At 51.1% G+C, this 20,636-nt stretch overlaps 1 protein-coding gene across 2 annotated transcripts in view; it reads right to left on the reverse strand.

The window, feature by feature from the left end:
• INTS3 (integrator complex subunit 3) overlaps positions 1 to 20,636 on the reverse strand; it is a 222,075-nt gene that overhangs the window by 48,124 nt on the left and 153,315 nt on the right. For both annotated transcript variants that reach the window (XM_060255779.1, XM_060255771.1), the window contains 4 exons: positions 16,634 to 16,763; positions 7,539 to 7,593; positions 4,640 to 4,743; positions 3,061 to 3,105 (listed from right to left, as the gene is read on the reverse strand). In XM_060255779.1, the coding sequence (XP_060111762.1) occupies positions 3,061 to 3,105; positions 4,640 to 4,743; positions 7,539 to 7,593; positions 16,634 to 16,763 (334 nt within the window). The remainder of the gene's footprint in view (positions 1 to 3,060; positions 3,106 to 4,639; positions 4,744 to 7,538; positions 7,594 to 16,633; positions 16,764 to 20,636) is intronic.

Genomic DNA, 20,636 nt, shown 5'->3' on the forward strand with positions numbered 1-20,636 from the left:
CACAGAATGCAGACCAAAGGGGGGGGGGGGAGGAGTTAAGAGCTCTCTGTCTCTCTGAGAGGGGAGCACATAAGAAAGGGGTGGGGGAGTGCAGCTTCTGGGAGCGCCCAGGTGAAGGGGGGGTCAGTTTGAGGAACTCAAGGGAGCTTACAGTGCTGAGACCCCAAGACCCCCAAACCAGGCAGCCCCTCGGCCCCCACCCCCAACAACAAATCCTGGCTATGGCCCAGGAGGGGGGAGGGAGGATGGGAGGGAGGGAGGGGAGGGAAGGAGAGAGGGGAGGGAGAGAGGGGGTGGATGGATGGAGGGAGAGAGAGAGGGGAGGGAAGGGGGGAGGGAAGGAGGGAGGGAGAGAGGGGGGAAGGAGAGAGGGAAGGGAGGGAGAGAGGGAAGGAGGGGATGGATGGAGGGAGGAGAGAGGGAAGGGAGGGAGGGGAGGGAGGGAGAGAGGGGAGGAGGGGAGGGAAGGAGAGAGGGGAGGGAAGGAAGAGAGGGGAGGGAGAGAGGGGGGTGGATGGATGGAGGGAGGGAGGGGAGGGAAGGAGAGAGGGGAGGGAGAGAGGGGGTGGATGGATGAAGGGAGGGAGAGAGGGGAGGGAAGGGGGAGGGAAGGAGGGAGGGAGATGGGGGGGAAGGAGGGAGGGAAGGGAGGGAGAGAGGGGAAGGAGGGGATGGATGGAGGGAGGGAGAGAGGGAAGGGAGGAGGGGAGGGAGAGAGAGAGGGGAGGGAGAGAGGGGGTGGATGGATGGAGGGAGGGAGGGGAGGGAAGGAGAGAGGGGAGGGAGAGAGGGGGTGGATGGATGGAGGAGGGAGAGAGGGGAGGGAAGGGGGGAGGGAAGGAGGGAGGGAGAGAGGGGGGGAGGAGAGGGGAAGGGAGGGAGAGAGGGGAAGGAGGGGATGAATGGAGGGAGGGAGAGAGGGAAGGGAGGGAGGGGAGGGAGAGAGGGTAGGAGGGGAGGGAAGGAGAGAGGGGAGGGAAGGGAGAGAGGGGAGGGAAGGGGGGAGGGAAGGAGGGATGGAGAGAGGGGGGAGGAGAGAGGGAAGGGAGGGAGAGAGGGGAAGGAGGGGATGGATGGAGGGAGGGAGAGGGGAGGAGGGGATGGATGGAGGGAGGGAGGGAGAGAGGGGAGGGAGGGAGAGAGGGGAGGAGGGGAGGGAAGGGAGGAGGGAGAGACGGGAGGGGATGGATGGAGGGAGGGAGGGAGGGAGAGGGGGAGGAAGGGGAGAGAGGGGAGGGAGGGAAGAGAGGGAAGGGAAGGGAGGGAGGGGAAGGAGGGAGGGGATGGATGGAGGGAAGGAGAGAGGGGAGGGAGAGAGAGAGGGGAGGGAGGGAGAGAGAGAGGGGAGGGGAGAGAGGGGAGGAGGGGAGGGGGAGGGAGGGAAGGGAAGGGAGGGAGAGAGGAAGGGAGGGGATGGATGGAGGGAGGAAGGGAGAGAGGAAAGGGAGGGTGAGAGGGAGAGAGGGGAGGGAGGGAGGGAAGGAAGGGAGGGAGGAAGAAAGAGAGGGAGGGAGGCAAATCGATGGGGAGAGAGAGAGGTGGAAAGAAAGCAACTTTACCTTTAAATGCATTCTCCAAGCCACCACCTGGCTTGGCTTGGAGAAGGGATTTAAAGAGAGCAATGCCTTCTCCAAACCAGTTGTCAGGGTGGTGGGGTCTTTGAGAGCTACCCAATGTGTGTGAAAGAGCCACAATTTGGCCACCCCTGGCTTGTAGGGAGCTGTCCTTGGCACATGAACGTGAGGTTTCAAGCCCCTGATACCCCCGCACAGGTTGCACCACCCTGAGCCCCTCCCTTGCAGGAGTCCTTCCAAAGCAGGGGTAGCCAAACTGCTACTGTTAAGCAGAGCGATGTTTGCTGGACTGGGAATGGTTAAGATGGTTTTTTTCAGACTGTGGCTCCTCCCTCTGGGGAGAGGGGGAGGATAGCCCAGCACCTGAGCTGACTTACTCCCAAGCAGGTGGGAGGGAAGAAGCACAGGGCCGGGACGAAATGTCTACCTTTACAATCCCTGGTTTGCCAGCACCTTTGGAAGCTCAAGCTGGACTTAGGACAGGGGTGGCCAAACTGTGGCTTAGGAGCCACGTGTGGCTCTTTCACACATGTTGTGTGGCTCTTGAAGCCCCCACCGCCCTGTTGGCTGTCCTGGAGAAGGCATTTTTCTTTTTAAATCACTTCTCCAAGCCAAACCAGTCAGCAGCTTGGAGAATGCATTTAAAGTTAAGGTTGCTTCCTTCCCACCTCTCCCTCCTCTGACTTGTTTTCCTTCCTTCCTTATTGGCCTTCCTTCCTTCTTTCCTTCCACCCCCATCTATCTTCCTCCCTCCCTTATCTATTGGCCTTCCTTTCATCCTCTTATATTTTCTTCCTTCCCTATTGGCCTTCCTTCCTTCCATCCATCCCCATCTATCTTCCTCCCTCCCTCCCTTATCTATTGCCCTTCCTTCTTTCCTTCCATCCCCATCTATTTTCCTCTCTCCCTCCCTTACCTATTGGCCTTCCTTCCTTCCATCCCCATCTTCCTCCCTCCCTCCCTTACCTATTGGCCTTCCTTCCTTCCTTCCTCATCTATTTTCCTTCCTTCCCTATTGGCCTTCCTTCCTTCCATCCCCATCTATTTTCCTTCCTTCCCTATTGGCCTTCCTTCCTTTCTTCCTTCCATTCCCATCTATCTTCCTCCCTCCCTCCCTTATCTATTGGCCTTCCTTCCTTCCATCCCCATCTATTTTCCTTCTTTCTTTCTTTCTTTCTTTCTTTCTTTCTTTCTTTCTTTCTTTCTTTCTTTCTTTCTTTCTTTCTTTCTTTCTTTCTTTCTTTCTTTCTTTCCTTCCTTCCTTCCTTCCACATTCATGTTTTTGCGGGTCTCAGACATCTGACACTTATTCTATGTGACTCTTACATTAAGCAAGTTTGGCCACCCCTGACTTAGGACAACCCTGGGTTTGGTGCAGTACCCGAACCAAGTCGAAAAGGGAGGGATCAGGGCCTTTTGCTTCTCGTCTGAGCGGCTGCCTCTCACTGAGGAGCTGCCGATATAGGATGGAGGGCACAAAACTCACCTAAATATTAGGTAAAGTGGCTTTCCCACGGATTCCTCCAGAGACCTGAAGGGAAGTAAAACAATCAGGGGCAACAACATCACGCGCGGGACTCCAATCCGCAGAGTAAAAATGTGGCAAAGCAACAAGACAGTTTGTGCAAAAATAACATAGGTGATGTCACAAAATCATAGAGTTGGAAGGGACCTCAAGGGTCATTGAGTCCAACCCCCTGCACAATGCAGGAAACTCACAAATACCTCCCCCTAAATTCACAGGACCCACATTGCTGTCAGTTGGCCATCCAGCCTCTGTTGAAAAACCTCCAAGGAAGGAGAGCCCACCACCTCCCGAGGAAGCCTGTTCCACTGAGGAACCGCTCTAATGGTCAAGACGTTCTTCTTAATGTTGAGCCAGAAACTCTTCTGATTTAATTTAAATCCATTGGTTCTGGTCCTACCTTCTGGGGCCACAGAAAACAATTCCACATCACCCTCTATAAGACAGTCCTTCAAGTACTTGAAGATGGTGATCCTATCACCTCTCAGCCGCCTCCTCTCAAGGCTAAACATCCCCAGCTCCTTCAGCCTTTCCTCATAGGACATGGTCTCCAGATCCCTCACCATCTTCGTTCCCCTCCTCTGGACCCATTCCAGCTTGTCTATATCCTTATTTATTATTTATTTATTACGTTAAGCTTATATCCCGCCCTCTCAGCAAGCGGACTCAGGGCAGCTCCCAACATCCTTCTTAAAATGTGGTGCCCAAAACTGATCATGTCAATGAATTTCAAACATTTTAATGCCTTCAAATTTTCCACATAAGTTTGTCTCCCATACAAACGGTGCCCTTGCAATGGTTTCTAGGACATGATTAAGGTAACATAACAGCTTTTGTGTCTAGTCCTCATTGAGGCAACCAACCAGTTTCTGAGTGGCACCATTTTAGAACGTTGCGAGAATGGAAAAGGGAAGAAACTTTCACAAGTCTTCTATGCGTGCAGAAATCTAGCATGTCAGGGAAAAGGCTAGGCATTTTCACAGTCTCATGCTAGCTTTCTGTGGGCAAAGATTGTTGGCTTTAGGCTTCTTTGTCTCCTGGGTATGGAAAGCAATTTTTCAAGCACAAGAGATTATCTGACCGGTATCATTTCAGACTGCTCACACAATCACTGGAGATTTTCATATGTGCAATGCACTAGAGCAGGGTGTGTCAAACTCATATGTTACGAGGGCTGCATCAGACATAAATGAGACCTTGTCGGGCCGTCCTAGCGGGCGCCAGCAGGTGACTCAGCGTGTGCTGCTGTTGTGATCGCTGACTGTTAGTCTGTGATCAACTGTACTCTGACCGTTAGTCTGCGATCAACTGTACTCTGACTGTTAGTCTGCGATCAACTGTACTCTGACAGTTGGTCTGTGATCAACTGTACTCTGACCGTTAGTCTGCGATCAACTGTACTCTGACCGTTAGTCTGCGACCAACTGTACTCTGACAGTTGGTCTGCAATCAACTGTACTCTGAAGGATGCCCCCCCCCCCACATGGAGATCAGCCACAAAAGAGAACGGCGAGTGGGAATGACAAGAAAGGCCCCTTACTCTTCGGTGATCTCTTCTGGTAGCACCTCCCCACGGAAGTGAGCCTTGAAGAGCTCCTGCAGGCAGGATGCGAGGACTGACAGTTGCTCCTGATCAAAATCCTCCTGCGGAAGACAAGAACGAGGCATGGCTTGCACTGCGCAAGAGGGCCGACAGCTCCGGGGGCAGCGCAGAGATACCTGTTTCCAAAGCCGTGGCACTCAAGGGATGGGTTGGGGGGGGGGGGCGGGACAACAGAGTTGTAGACATGCATTTAATGCCTGTTACCTGTAAGACAGGGCCTGTTTGGTGTTGGCACCGAGTCTTTAGAACACCTACACAAAGGTCACGTGTCCATGTAATTATTGCTCTAGCCCAGGGGTGAGGAACCTTTTTTCTGCCAAGGGCCATTTGGTTATTTATAACATCATTCACGGGCCATACAAAATTATCGACTTAAAAAAAACAGTGCTCCGCCGAGGGAGAACGATTCAGGCTGGCAAAATTAATGCAAATAATTGCTTTTCTATCTGAAGTCATTTGGGGAGAGCCTAATTTGGCACTGTGGAGAAACGCCATCTGAGAGTGTTGGTGCTTCATCCAAAAAGGCAGGGATCAGTAAATCCATTCAGCAGGCTTTGGAGCCTTCCCCTCACTCCCCCCCTCCCTTCCAGAGCCAAACCAACAACGCTAGGGGGAGAGTCTCCTAGAGAGGCAGGAAGTGCTGTGGTTCTTGCCATGTGCTAGGCAGGAAGAGTTTCTCAGTTTGCAGCAGGCGCTCGGGAAGGGAGGCTGCTTGCCTGTGGGCTCCTGCCTGGGAGGCCCCAGGCAGTAAGACAAAGTAAGTCATTCTCAAGACAGGACAAGTTTGGACCAGGGACAGTAGAAAGCGTTTATAAACACCTTTCCTTTGTCATGCTGTTTGCTGTGCTGTGCTGTGCTGTACTACTTTTTTAAACGCAACTGTTTTTGTTTTGTTTTTCTTTCCCTATCGTTTTCCCTTTTTAAATAAATATATTTTTACTGTTTAAATGCTGGCAGTCAATCTCTGTACCACCTAGATCCCCAGACCGCTTTAGACCACGCTGTGTTAAGAAGGGGGCCCCAGGTGAAGGGGGGAAGGCATGCAGTTGGATAAGGTGCCAATCCTCCAGGGGTGCCCCAAAGAAGTGCTGAGGTCTCTGTGAAACCCAAGTGCAGGGTGGCAGAGGACCTTGAGGCCTGGCCTCACAGCTGGAAAGGGGGATTGGGAGTCCTGTTCCTCTCAATCTGAACCCCGGGACTGAGCAGGTGGTGGCAGCGAGCCCAAGGGGCAGGAGGAGAAATAGCTCCCTCCAGGAGTTGGCGACTCAATAGGGAGCTGACGGGACCGGGTCTGAAGGCAGGATCGGGCCGGTTCCGCCACAGGCACACATCTGGCCTGCCGCCCTAGGCAACTGCCTAGGTTCAGGGGGTTTTTTGAAGAAAAAGCCAAGAGAGGGGGAGGAAGGAAGGGAGAAAAGGAAACAAAGGGAAAGAAAGGAATGGGGGGAAGAAAGGGAAATAAACAGAAATAAAGAAATGGGGGGAAGAAAGGGGCCAGCAATCCCCGAGGGCCAGAACAAGTGATCTCGAGGGCCATAAACGGCCCTTGAGATGGACATTCCCCACCTCTGCTCTAGCCCCAAGCAAGGCCTGTTTTATCTCCTCGAGCTTTCTAGTTGAATGGTTCTTTAAAAGCATGCTCTGGCTGAAGTTTTGCTGCTGTTTTAACACTCCTTTTTAAAGTTTCGGATGAGTAGCCATGTTGGTCTGCAGCAGATGAACAAGATTTGAGTCCTGCAGTCCAGGGGTGGCCAACGGTAGCTCTCCAGATGTTTTTTGCCTACAACTCCCATCAGCCCCAGCCTGTGAGGTAGATGAAGATATTGGATTTATATCCCGCCCTCCACTCCGAAGAGTCTCACAGCGGCTCACAATCTCCTTTACCTTTCCCCCCCACAACAGACACCCTGTGAGGTGGGCGGGGCTGTAGAGGGCTCTCACATCAGCTGCCCTTTCAAGGACAACCTCTGCCAGGGCTATGGCTGACTCAAGAGCATGCTAGCAGGTGCAAGTGGAGGAGTGGGGAATCAAACCCCATTCTCCCAGATAAGAGTCTGCTCACTTAACCACTACACCAAACTGGCTCTCACCAAACTGGAAGAGAAGCTTGGCTCAGTAGCTCTGTCGTGCGATTGAGAGAGCCTGGCAAAGCAAGCTCTCCCTCTTTCCCCCCCAAGAGAGGAGCCTCAGCCAATGAAGAAAATAGAGGCTTTGCTATTCAGCTCCAGTGTGATTGAGCAAGTCTGGCGAAGCAAGTTGTGATGTGGAAGGAAGCACGAGAAAGGGAGAAGGAAGCAGACTTCCTTGTGGATCTGATAGGAACCCTCTGGGGGCCCGATTTGGCCCCCGGGCTTCAAGTTTAACATCCCTGCTCTAGGGAGCGGTGGAAGAAGGGAAGTAGACAAAGTGAAGGCCACATGAAGGGGCGCAGTCATTCTGCTTCTCCTTGTGAAGCCCTGTAAGTCTCCTTCAAAGCCTTTAATGTCAGGGGAGAGGGGGAAATGGGTCCACCTTCTCAGTCTCTTTCTTCCACAGCAGAGAGGAATCTGAGGGGAAGGCCAGGCTCACAGGGAAGAAGAAACAGTTGGGAGGATCTGATTCCGCCTCCTCTCATGTCCCATGTATGAAGAGACTGGAGGACTGGCTATTTTGACAGCATCTTGCAGATGTACTTACGCCCCGTACCCCACTGACTGGTCCCTGCCACCTCCCCCTTGCAGATGTACATACGCCCCGTGCCCCCACCGACTGGTCCCTGTCACCTCCCCCTCTTTTTTGTGCTTCCCAGAAGCCCAAATAGCAGGAGAGAGCTGAGCTTCTGGGAGCTGACTATTACCTCCAGGACTTGATCCACGATTTCCTGCATGACCTCACACTGAGCCTCCGTATCGCTGCAACACAAAAAAAGAAGAGGAAATCCCAGTTAAGAAAGAGACGGAGGCTGGGTGACCTCAGGGTGGGAGAGGCTGCAGCGCCCTGGCTGGCAACTCGCTCGCGTCGAGGGTGATATTTTGTTGTGGCTAAAAACCTTTCGGGGGTGGGGGAACGCTGCATGCACTGGGCTTATCCACATGTAAAGCTAATGTAAACAGCACAGGGGCTTTGATTTCTTCATCTATGTCCTCGGTGGTTGGGGTGGGGGCAACAGTGGGAGGGATTCTGGAGTTTTGGTCCTGCTGGTGGACCTCCTGAAGGTAGTTGGATTTTGGGCCACTGTGTGACACAGAGTGTTGGACTGGATGGGCCATTGGCCTGAACCAACATGGCTTCTCTTATGTTCTTATGGCCACTGTGTGACACAGAGTGTTGGACTGGATGGGCCATTGGCCTGAACCAACATGGCTTCTCTTATGTTCTTATATGGAGCAGAGATCCATCAGTGGCTATTAGCCACAGTATATTGGCCACTGTGTGACACAGAGTGTTGGACTGGATGGGCCAACCAACATGGCTTCTCTTATGTTCTTATATGGACAAGTGATGCTCTGTATTCTTGGTGCTTGGGCGGGGGGGGGGCAACCGTGGGAGGGCTTCTAGTGTCCTGGCCCCACTGATGGACCTCCTGATGGCACCTGGGTTTTTTTGTGTGACACAGAGTGTTGGACTGGATGGGCCATTGGCCTGATCCAACATGGCTTCTCTTATGTTCTTATATGGAGCAGAGGTCCATCAGTGGCTATTAGCCACAGTATATTGGCCACTGTGTGACACAGAGTGTTGGACTGGATGGGCCAACCAACATGGCTTCTCTTATGTTCTTATATGGACAAGTGATGCTCTGTATTCTTGGTGCTTGGGCGGGGGGGGGGGGCAACCGTGGGAGGGCTTCTAGTGTCCTGGCCCCACTGATGGACCTCCTGATGGCACCTGGGTTTTTTTGTGTGACACAGAGTGTTGGACTGGATGGGCCATTGGCCTGATCCAACATGGCTTCTCTTATGTTCTCTAAGCCACAAAGTAGAGATGGAAGATTCCGTCTGGGGCACTGATGCTCTGTATTCTTGGTGCTTGGGAGGGGCAACAGTGTGAGGACTTCTAGTGTCCTGGCCCCACTGATGGACTCCTGATGGCACCTGGTTTTCTGGCCACTGTGTGACTGGATGGGCCGGTGGCCTGATCCAATATGGCTTCTCTTATGTTCTTATAATGAAAATACTCCTTTACACCAAGAGTCACTGAAATGTGAAAGTCGTTGCCGGAGGATGTGGTGATGGACACAGGAACAAACAGCTTTAAAAGGATTAGATGGATGAATGGAGGATGAATCCATTAGTGGCTTCCCAGAGCCTGGAAGCAACATCAGGGGAAGGCCTCAGCCTCTATGTCTTGCTCTTGGCTCTCCAGAGGAACTGGTACCTTGCAAGAATGAATCCGGTGGCAACTTGAAGACCGACGAAGTTTTATTCGAGATATGAGCTTTCGTGTGCGGGCCCACTTCCTCAGATACGACGAAACGGAATTTTCCAGGCGCGGTATCTGAGAAAGTGCGCGCGCACACAAAAGCTCACACCCCGAATAAAACTTCGTTGGTCTTCGAGGAGCCACTGGATTCAAACTTTCTTCTACGGCTTCAAGACCGACACGGCTGCCCCTCTGGAACTTTGCTAGGCAGATGTTTTGTTGAAGAGAGAAGAAGGCAAACAGCGCCATCAGGAGGCAAGCAGGGTAAATGCAGCCATGTCCAATGCAAACCAACTGCGCTTCCTGTATATCGTGCCCCTCTTGACCCTGGTTTGTTTTTCTTCCTCTGACGCAGAATGGCTGCACCTGAGGAAATGGGCTCTAATCTACCAACACTTCTGCTGGAGGCAAGCTGTGTGTGTCTGTAAGAGTGCTGCAGGACTCCTATTGGTTTATAGGTAGACCAAGGCAAATACCACAACTCTTCTGGAATCCTTTATACCAGGGGTGGCCAGACTGTGGCTTGGGAGCCACATGTGGCTCTTTCACACATATTGTGTGGCTCTTGAAAACCCCACCACCCCATTGGCTGGCTTGGAGAAGGCTTTTGTCTCTAGCAGTGCAAGCCTAAGGAGAGTTACTCCAGCCTAAGCGTATTGAAATGAACGGGCTTCGACTGGTGTAACTTTCTTTTGGATTACACTGTAAATCACTTCTCCGAGCCAAGTCAGTCAGTGGCTTGGAGAATGCATTTAAAGTTGCTTTCTTTTCACCTCCCCTCCCCCATCTATTTGCCTTCCTTCCTGCCTTTCTTCCTCTCAAACATCTGACCTCCATGTCTTGCGGCTCTTAAACATCTGATGTTTATTCTATGTGGCTCTTACATTAAGCAAGTTTGGCCACTCCTACTTTATACTGTCTGAAAGATTTTGCTCCTTTTACCCCCGCAGGATTCCCCAACTTTGTGCCCTCCTGCACCTTTCCTGGTACCTGCCCAGTGTTTTTAGAAAGTGGGGCTTTTGCCCTGTAGGGGTTCCTGACTGCCCACTGGGGAGCTGGTGGGCTGTGTGTGGATTTATCAAGAAGTTGCCCCCAGCTGCTACCACAGCGCAACGATCTCTGCTCACTCTCTAAAGGGGAGTTACATGTAAGTGAGAAAACTGTCAAACAAAACGTGTGTTTCCAAAGGCATCTCCCTAAAACTTCGATGAGTCACTGTGAAGAGTGATACATAACCCGGACATTCTGTGGCTGGCCCTGACAGCTGGGGGCGGCCATTTTGTGGTGGCCCTGCCTCCCGCAGCAGCCATTTTATGTCAACACCCTGCGCCAGAATCCCAAAGAAAAGCACAGGCTCAAAAACAGAATGGCTGTTTTTGTTGTCTGAAAACACCCCTCACAGCAACGACCTCAACGATCTCCAGGCTTGGCTCTTGCTGGGAAATTCTCCTCAGGGGACGCTCTGGAGGAGAGGCAGGCCTGTGGCATGAAACAGGCTTGAAAGCTGCGAACGGCTTGGCACCCGCACGGTTCAGCCAGAAAAGCCAAAACGCCCCGTCTCCTCCTCTCCTCTTTCCACCCCCTTGGCCTTGGCTCTCCCCTTCCCTCTACAAGAAAAGGGGTGGGGTGGGGGGGAGAGAAGCATTCTGTAGACTCTGGAAAACAAGCCTATTAAACATACTTAGTCATGACAGGGCCTCATTTATAATGCGAGCTGGGCCAAAGACCTTTTGCTGCCAAAGGGAGCTCTGAAATCCCTGTGCGGGAGGCAAGGGCCCAAGGAGAGCGGATAGCGCATAGACCGTGCAGGCGGTGAGGCCAAGAGAGAGCATTCCGTGTCTGTCAGGGCCAGAAAGCGGCTCAGGTGGGAGGAGGAGAGGAGCGGGCCTAATTGATCCCTGGCACCCCCTTGAAAAAGCGGTTCCTTGTCGAGACCACCCTCGCAGGGTTGTTGCGGGATGGCAGAAACGAGAGCCATCCGAACGCGACCCCAGCAGCGAGCGATGCCACAGAAGTAATTCTGGCAAGTTAACAGCTGCATACCAAGGCACATGCTTGGAAAACTACGAGAGCTTTGCTTGGAAATGACACATGTTGGAGACATTTGTAGACACTGGGCTGCCCGACAAGTTCTGTTCTGTGGTACAATGTGTACGTTTGTGGCAAGGCGGGAGGGGAGAGTTTGTTTTGCTGCCGTATTTAGCTATCAGGGGCTAGCCCTCCTGCAATGAATGCAGCAGGCCGTGACAGAACACGGAGAGAGGTCAGGGACCACCACTGTGGTGTGGTGACAAACTAGGAGCAGAGAGGTCTGGGTTCAAATTCCCCTTTTTACCAGAAATCTCTCTGGGCAGCCACAGGCCAGATATTCTCTCTTCAGAATGAGAGCCAGTGTGGAGCGCTAGTTTAAATGGTGAGCTCTAATCTGGAGAAATGGGATTGGTTCCCCACTCCTCCTTCACATGAAGACAGCTGGGTGACCTTGGGCCATTCACAATTCTCTCAGAATTCTCTCAGCCCTTTCTGCTCTCACAAGGTGCCTGTTGTGGGGAGGAGAAAGGAGGAGGAGGAGGAGAAGAAAATGAAGAAGATATTGGATTTATATCCCACCCTATACTCTGAATCTCAGAGTGGTCACAATCTCCTTTTCCTCCCCCCCTCCCCAACAGACACTCTGTGAGGTAGATGGGGCTGAGAGGGCTCTCACAAAAGCTGCCCTTTCAAGAACCACTCCTACGAGAGCTATGGCTGACCCAAGACCATTCCAGTAGGTGCAAGTGGAGGAGTGAGGAATCAAACAGTTCTCCCAAATAAGAGTTCGCACACTTAACCACTACACCAAACTGGCTCTCAAGGGCAGAGTCTAAAAACCAAATTGTTGTCTTCTTCGCTAACCCTGGGCCATTCTGAGGAGAAATTGGAGGGAAAGGGTGTGAACAGGCAACACTTATTGTTCTGGGCTCTTTGTGGAAAGGGTTGGGCTAAGTATATACCAAATAAATGACTGGAGAAGAAAGAAAAGGATTGTGAAATGTTCACAACCCCCGTTTCCTGAATCCTAGAAGGTTTGACTGACTTCCCCCTCTTTGTTTTGCGCTTTCAGTACTTTCCACACTTTCCCTCAAATCTCTGCGGCCATGAGCGCTAGAAACGTTTCCAAAACAAAAAGTGGATTCTGGTTCAGGGTACCTGACCAAGTGACATGCACCTTTGCCTGGTGCAAAAATGAGCAGGCTTTCCCTGAGGATCCCCTCAGTGTAGTTTCTTTTCCTGTTTTTGTTGCTGAACGTTCAAAACAGGAAAAAGAGGAACAAGAGTTCTTTCAGCCCAAACGGCTTCTAGGCTCAGCACAGCACATTCTGAACATATGCTCTGCAGAGTCACTGTGAGATCCTTATTCCAACGGAGCGTTCAGAGATAGAGCACATGAGCGAGAAGCCGTGTAAGAAGAGCCCTGCTGGATCAGACCAGTGGCCCATCTAGTCCAGCTTCCCGTCTCACACGGTGACCGGCCAGTTCCTCCAGAGGGCCAACAACAAGGCAGAGAGGCCATGGCCTTCCTCTTAGAAGAACAACAGAAGACCAGTGGTCCACCTAATCCAGCTTTCTGTCTCACACAGTAGCCAACCAGTTCCTCCGGAGGGCCAACAACAGGGCAAAGAGGCCAAAGCCTTCCCCTCATAAGAATCCATGAATCTGTATAATCCCCTTTTAACACTGCTGATTCCTGTGTCCATCACCACATCCTCTGGCAGCAAATCCCACACTTCAATCATTCACTGAGTGAAAAAGTATTTGTTTTTGTCTGTCCAGCATCTGCTGCCCATTGACTTCACTGGATGTCCTCAAGTTCTAGTAATTTTGGAGCGGGGAGAGAAAGTTCTCTCTGTCCCACTCTCTCCTTTTTTGCAACTGCCTTACTGCTACCCTTCACAAGGTTTTCGAAGCAAGAGATGTTCAGAGGTCAGCAAAGTTGGAAAGAAAGATCTGTGCTGTTTAAACTTTAAACAAATATGTCTTTATGTTGTCGAAGGCTTTCACGGCCGGAGTCCATTGGCAGTTGTAGATTTTCCGGGCTGTGCGGCCGTGGTCTTGGCATTGTGAGACCTGATGTTTCGGCAGCAACTGTGACTGGCATCTTCAGAGGTGTAACCCAGAAAATTGGAGTTCTCTCTGAGTCAAACTGAGAAGAAGTTGGTAAGCAGGTAATTTATATCTACTCAGGCAGGTGGGGTAGGGCTGAGTCATCTTGTGGGAGCTTCCTGGACTGTGACATGCTAATGGAGGAGCTTACCTGACTCAGCCCTACCTCACCTGCCCAAGTAGATATAAATGACATGCCTATCGACTTCTTCTCAATTTGACCCAGAGAGAACTCCAGTTTTCTGGGTTACACCTCTGCGGATGCCAGTCACAGTTGCTGGCGAAACGTCAGGTCTCACAGTCTTGACCAATTCCGCAGGGCCTGCAAGACCATCCTTTTTAGGTCGGTTTTTACAGACTGCTGATTTATGATCACTAAACAAACGGATCCGCCAAAATGACTTTGCCCAGGGACCCTCGCTGTCATGTAAACCGACGGAAATAGCGCCAGGAACATCACTGTTACTGTCAGATTATGTCAAATGTGAATTTTAGAATTGTTTTTGGATAATGTTGATTTTAAAGTTTTGTATATTTATTGTATTGTATATTTTATGAAGATGTTGTTAGCCGCCCTGAGCCTGCTTAGGCGGGGAGGGTGGGATATAAATAAAATTTTATTATTATTATTATTACAATGCCAAGACCACGGCCACACTGCCCGGAAAATCTACAACAGCCAAGTATGTCTTTGCTCTACTTGTATGCGTGTCTCAGTGAATATTATTATTTCCTTGTCCATTTTCACTGATGGGCAGTAATCAAACTGAGTCGGATGGGTTTATCAGCTGAGGGAAGAAACGAAGTACTGACAGGATATTTTTTTTTAAGTCTATCCTTGATTTTATACTAAATTTAGATATTTATAGTTCTCTACGGCATTTTCTTTTATAATATAATTGAATTGCCTCCTATGATGATGATATTGGATTTATATCCCGCCCTCCACTCCGAAGAGTCTCACAGCGGCTCACAATCTCCTTTCCCTTCCTCCCCCACAACAGACACCCTGTGAGGTAGATGAAGATATTGGATTTATATCCCGCCCTCCACGCCGAAGAATCTCAGAGCGGCTCACAATCTCCTTTCCCTTCCTCCCCCACAACAGACACCCTGTGAGGTAGATGAAGATATTGGATTTATATCCCGCCCTCCACTCCGAAGAGTCTCAGAGCGGCTCACAATCTCCTTTACCTTCCTCCCCCACAACAGACACCCTGTGAGGTAGATGAAGATATTGGATTTATATCCCGCCCTCCACTCCGAAGAGTCTCAGAGCGGTTCACAATCTCCTTTCCCTTCCTCCCCCACAACAGACACCCTGTGAGGTAGATGAAGATATTGGATTTATATCCCGCCCTCCACTCTGAGGAGTCTCAGAGCGGCTCACAATCTCCTTTCCCTTCCTCCCCCACAACAGACACCCTGTGAGGTAGATGAAGATATTGGATTTATATCCCGCCCTCCACTCCGAAGAGTCTCAGAGCGGCTCACAAACTCCTTTCCCTTCCTCCCCCACAACAGACACCCTGTGAGGTAGATGAAGATATGGGATTTATATCCCGCCCTCCACTCCGAAGAGTCTCACAGCGGCTCACAATCTCCTTTCCCTTCCTCCCCCACAACAGACACCCTGTGAGGTAGATGAAGATATTGGATTTATATCCCGCCCTCCACTCCGAAGAGTCTCAGAGCGGCTCACCATCCCCTTTCCCTTCCTCCCCCACAACAGACACCCTGTAAGGTAGATGAAGATATTGGATTTATATCCTGCCCTCCTCTCCGAAGAGTCTCAGAGCGGCTCACAATCTCCTTTCCCTTCCTCCCCCACAACAGACACCCTGTGAGGTGGGTGGGGCTGAGAGAGCTCTCCCAGAAGCTGCCCTCTGCGAGAATGATGGCTGACCCAAGGCCATGCTAGCAGGTGCAAGTGGAGGAGTGGGGAATCAAACCCGGTTCTCCCAGATAAGAGTCCGCACACTTAACCACTACACCAAACTGGCTCTCCTACTTCCTAGTATCTGGATTCTCATGAACAAATGTCTAATAAAGGTTTCAGTATCAGACGTTCAGAGGTGGTTTGCCACTGCCTTTCCCTGTGTAGCGGTCCTTGGGCTTCCTGATGCTCTCACGTCCAAATACTGATCAGGGCCGGTCACGTTTAGCTTCCGAGATCGGACTTTTATAAAACTCTGCCGTGTCCCTCTCCTTCGCTGTCTCTTTTCTCAACAGTCAGTCAAGGTTTATTGTGGCATTGAGCCATTTACAGGAATATAAAATACTGGGAGCATATGAAGTACAGAATTAAATATATATATACACACACACACACAAACACACACACACATATACATTCATGCGTCTCTTGTAAGGATCTCAATTACATAAAACCTATAATTAAAAATCCAATTAAATAGGAGAGAGAAGATAAAATCATAACCCAAGTTATTATTACAGAATTAACCGACCGTTCCTGATGCTGTAACAAGCTACCCAAAATCTTGTCACAGATTCAGCAGCAGACCGATTTTCATCCGTCAGTAATCGATTACAGTATTCCAAAACTGCCCTACCTATCATAAGAACATAAGAGAAGCCATGTTGAATCAGGCCAATGGCCCATCCAGTCCAACTCTGTGTCACATAAGAACAGAAGAGAAGCCTTGTTGGATCAGGCCAGTGGCCCATCCAGTCCAACACTCTGTGTCACATAAGAACATAAGAGAAGCCATGTTGGATCAGGCCAGTGGCCCCTCCAGTCCAACTCTGTGTCACATAAGAACATAAGAGAAGCCATGTTGGATCAGGCCAGTGGCCCCTCCAGTCCAACACTCTGAGTCACATAAGAACGTAAGAGAACCCATGTTGGATCAGGCCAGTGGCCCCTCCAGTCCAACACTCTGTGTCACATAAGAACAGAAGAGAAGCCTTGTTGGATCAGGCCAATGGCCCATCCAGTCCAACTCTGTGTCACATAAGAACATAAGAGAAGCCATGTTGGATCAGGCTAGTGGCCCCTCCAGTCCAACACTCTGTGTCACATAAGAACAGAAGAGAAGCCATGTTGGATCAGGCCAACGGCCCATCCAGTCCAACACTCTGTACACACAGTGGCCAAAAAACCAGGAGCCATCAGGAGGTCCATATCGCCTATCAGAGGTGTGATATACTTATTTCGAACTATTTTGTACCCGTTACACCTAAGTAACTTATGTTCAATGGCTTCTAGTTCCCCAGTTACACTGACACGTTCTCTTTTCTCAACTGGAAAATCCCAGACTCCTTAGTTAGAACAGTATTGCTCATGCACTGTCACCTAGAGGCAGTAACGAGAAGCCCTCCACTACCCTGCCATTTCGCCCTGGCTTGCCACACCGCCATACCCACCTCCCTTTCTGCAGCAGCAGGACTTTATCTTTCAAAGACTCGTCCAATTGGTCCAGGAAAGGCGTGATGTCGACTGGCTCTTCCACGACGGCTTCTTTGATTGGGTGGAATCGGAACTCTCTCTTTTTCCCTACAGCGAGGGGACGAAAGAAGCTGAGTGGGTTCAAAGATGAGAAGGAGCTACTCTGCCTCCCTGTAAGCAAGCAGATGGACCCGCCCCACTGCCCTTGCCTTGATAACAAACCTCTGTTTGTCCGAGAAAGAAAACCAGTGTCTTATCTGTATTATTTTTGACAGCAGCTGGAAGCGCCTGATCCCGAGCCCAATTCAAGGTGACCTGAGATCGTGATGCCTGAAGGACCCTCTTCTCCCAGCGAGAAGCCATCCTGACTGCAAAGAAGTTTGTTTGGCGGCTACACGAAACAGGGCCTATTTAGTGGTAGCCCCATGATTGGAACAATCCCCCCATGGAGCTGCACATGCCACCCCGCCCCCCAGTTTCAACGTTCAACAGGCAGCTGAAGATGGTTTAATTTAGGATTGCACTTGACTGAAGCAGTCCTCAATTGTGATTTTAAATATCGCTTTTTATGTATTTTATTTTGTGTTTGTTATGTTGCGAGCTGCCTTGAACTCTGTAAGGAAGAAAGGTAGCTAATAAACAGGGTGGCTTTTTGTAGCAGGAACTCCTTTGCATATTAGGCTACACACCCTTTGATGTAGCCCATCCTCCAAGAGTTAACAATAGGTCCTGTAAGAAGAACCCTGTGAGCGCCTGGGGGATTGGCTACATCAAGGGTGTGTGGCCTAATATGCAAAGGAGTTCCTGCTACAAAAAAGCCGTGCTAACAAATAAAACCAAGTCCCCTATATTTAGAAAGCTAGCATGCCAGGAAGGACGGGCCCTGATGTGCTTAGCTTTCTCTGTCAAGGGTCGGGGGATTTGCCTTAAAAGAGGCGTTCAGTCACCTGACTCAGCGTACTGAAACGAACAACGCAGCCGCCAGTTTGGGCGAACGCCAGTTGGGAGACGGCAACGGGCTGTGTACGCATTTAGAAATGCTCTGGCCATTAAGGGAGTTGCCAGGAACATTGCATCACGGGGCTGGGAACGGTGAGGTCACCGCGGGCCCCCAAGGGACAAACCCGCCAGCCACGCTTCCTGCGCTAGCATTGTGCACCGGCCTTTGTTTTGCCATCTGGGCCTGCGAGGGCACACTGTGTTCTTGCGAGGAAGTCTCTCTCTCTCTCTCCCTCCCTGCCCGCCCACTCTAGACTCAGGCACACTGCATAAAGGATAGCGTTCTCCTGAGCTGCCTCGCCTTGTTCTGGCTTTTTCGCAGCCTGGCCCTCATCCACCTGCTCTTATCAGGAAGGGTCTCAGAGAAGCCGTGATTACGTTCAGGCCCCGGTCATTTTACTGATCCCAGATGCCTGATTCCTTCAAAGAACCAGGTGCGTTTTTAGCGTCAGGCGTGGAAAATCCCGGGCTGTGTCCTTCCCACAAAAAAATGCTCTCGTTCTGCCGGTGGGAGAGGCGCTCATCCCGCAGGGTGCGGAAGGAAAGCAAGCCTGGCGCTGCCTCACACTCTGGATGGTGGGAGGAGGGACGGTGGCTCAGTGGTAGAGCATCCGCTTGGGAAGCAGAAGGTCCCAGGTTCAATCCCCGCCACCTCCAACTAAAAAGTGTCCAGGCAAATAGGCGTGAAAAACCTCAGCTTGAGACCCCGGAGAGCCGCTGCCAGTCTGAGTAAACAATACTGACTTTGATGGACCGAGGGTCTGATTCAGTAGAAGGCAGCTTCATTTAGGGGAGGGATGGTGGCTCAGTGGTAGAGCATCTGCTTGGTAAGCAGGAGGTCCCAGGTTCAATCCCCGGCATCTCCAACTAAAAAGGGTTCAGGCAAATAGGTGTGAAAAACCTCAGCTTGAGACCCTGGAGAGCCGCTGCCAGTCTGAGAAGACGATACTGACTTTGATGGACCGAGGGTCTGATTCAGTAGAAGGCAGCTTCATATGTTCATATGGATTGAATCTCGAGGGGTTCCGCTTTAATTCGATCAGCGAGCAGAGCCCATGGGCACCAACAACACCCAGGAAACTGGACGTCACACTTCTTGTGCCTGGGACGGTACAGATGTTTCCGTAAAGACCTCCGTCGAGGTTAGCAAACCTCAAGGCTAAAAACGGGCCAGTAAGACTAAACAGGTCCAAAGGCACCCAGGCTCATTTCCCACGAGACTGGATGGCTTCACGGTGATTGGACCTTCCTGACCTTTGCCCTCTGCTCCCCACGTGGCTTCCTCCAAGAGGATGAGCCTGTCCCAGAGCCAGACATGTGCTGAGAATGCCAAAAGATGGGAGGTTAGAGGGTTTCTAAGAGATACTTGGGAAGGGAGGCAGGCTGTCTATATCCTATCCAGCAAGAATCGTAGAGTCGGAAGGGCCCTCCAGGGTCGTCTAGTCCAACTCCCCCTGCACAATGCAGGAAACTCACAAATCCCTCCCCCTGAGACAGACGGCCTTCTCTAAACAAGGAGACGCAAGGAAATTCTCGGCTGGCGATGTGCAAGGATAAGAGAGCGACTAGCAATTTTGTGCGCAGTGTGAGATTAAGAGGGCCCACTGTAGATGGCACTGATTAACTAAGTTTCTCCTCCTTAACCATGGTTACTTCTGGATCTGTGTGTGTGTGTGTGTGTGTCAAATGTGTCAAAATGCTTCTGACATATGGTGACCCTATGAATTAATGACCTCCGAAACAGCTGAATATCTAGGCCAGGCTCCTGGTTAACTATGCAAGCACATGAAAACTTATACCCGGAATTAAACAGGGGAGGGACGGTGGCTCAGTGGTAGAGCATCTGCTTGGTAAACAGGAGGTCCCAGGTTCAATCCCCGGCATCTCCAACTAAAAAGGGTCCAGGCAAGTAGGCGTGAAAAACCTCAGCTTGAGGCCCTGGAGAGCCGCTGCTAGTTAGGGGAGGGATGGTGGCTCAGTGGTAGAGCAACTGCTTGGTAAGCAGGAGGTCCCAGGTTCAATCCCCGGCATCTCCAACTAAAAAGGGTCCAGGAAAGTAGGCGTGAAAAAACCTCAGCTTGGGACCCTGGAGAGCCGCTGCCAGTCTGAGTAGAAAATAATGACTTCGATGGACCCAGTCTTCTGATTCAGTAGAAGACTCATATATGTTCATATGTTCTAGGGGAGGGACGGTGGCTCAGCGGTAGAGCATCTGCTTGGTAACCAGGAAGTCCCAGGTTCAATCCCCGGCATCTCCAAAAAAGGGATCCAGGCAAGTAGGCGTGAAAAACCTCAGCTGGAGACCCTGGAGAGCCGCTGCCAGTCTGATTAGACAAGACTGACGTTGATGGACCCAGGGTCTGAGTCAGTATAAGTAAGCTTCATACGTTCGTATGTGTTGGCCTTACAGGTGCCACTGGACTCAACCTTCATGCTGTCAAGACCAGGCTTAGGGATCAATCGCACACCATACTTGGGAAACAACGGTTAAGGCCACCTCCCTGTCTCTCTGGCCTCTCAGTTATGCTGGGGGTGCCCTTGTAGACATTTCCGGGCCCTAGGATGCACCGCTTATGATCTCTTCTAGGGCTCTACAGGGGCTCTGTGTTTCTCTTGAGGTCCCCAAGCAGCGGGCTGAAGTCCATTGCCACCAGAAGAAGGACTTAGACGGCAAAGGTGGGTTTTGCTGCACCACTGGAATCTCAGCCAGGGCTGAGGCACAAACCATGATTAACTGTCAACCACAGTAAGCCTTATGCAGGGCTTCTTTTTTGCAGCAGGAGCTCCTTCACATATTAGGCCACACGTCCCTGATGTAGCAAATCCCCCTGGAGCTTACAGTCGGCCCTGTACTAAGAGCTCTGTAAGTTCCTGGAAAATTGGCTACATCAGGGGTGTGTGGCCTAATATGCGAAGGAGTTCCTGCTACAAAGAAAGCCCTGTTAGGCCGCACCCCCCTGATGCAGCCAATCCTCCTGGAGC

Source organism: Heteronotia binoei, chromosome 1 (assembly GCF_032191835.1).
Source record: "Heteronotia binoei isolate CCM8104 ecotype False Entrance Well chromosome 1, APGP_CSIRO_Hbin_v1, whole genome shotgun sequence".
In the NCBI taxonomy this organism is placed as follows: domain Eukaryota; kingdom Metazoa; phylum Chordata; class Lepidosauria; order Squamata; family Gekkonidae; genus Heteronotia; species Heteronotia binoei.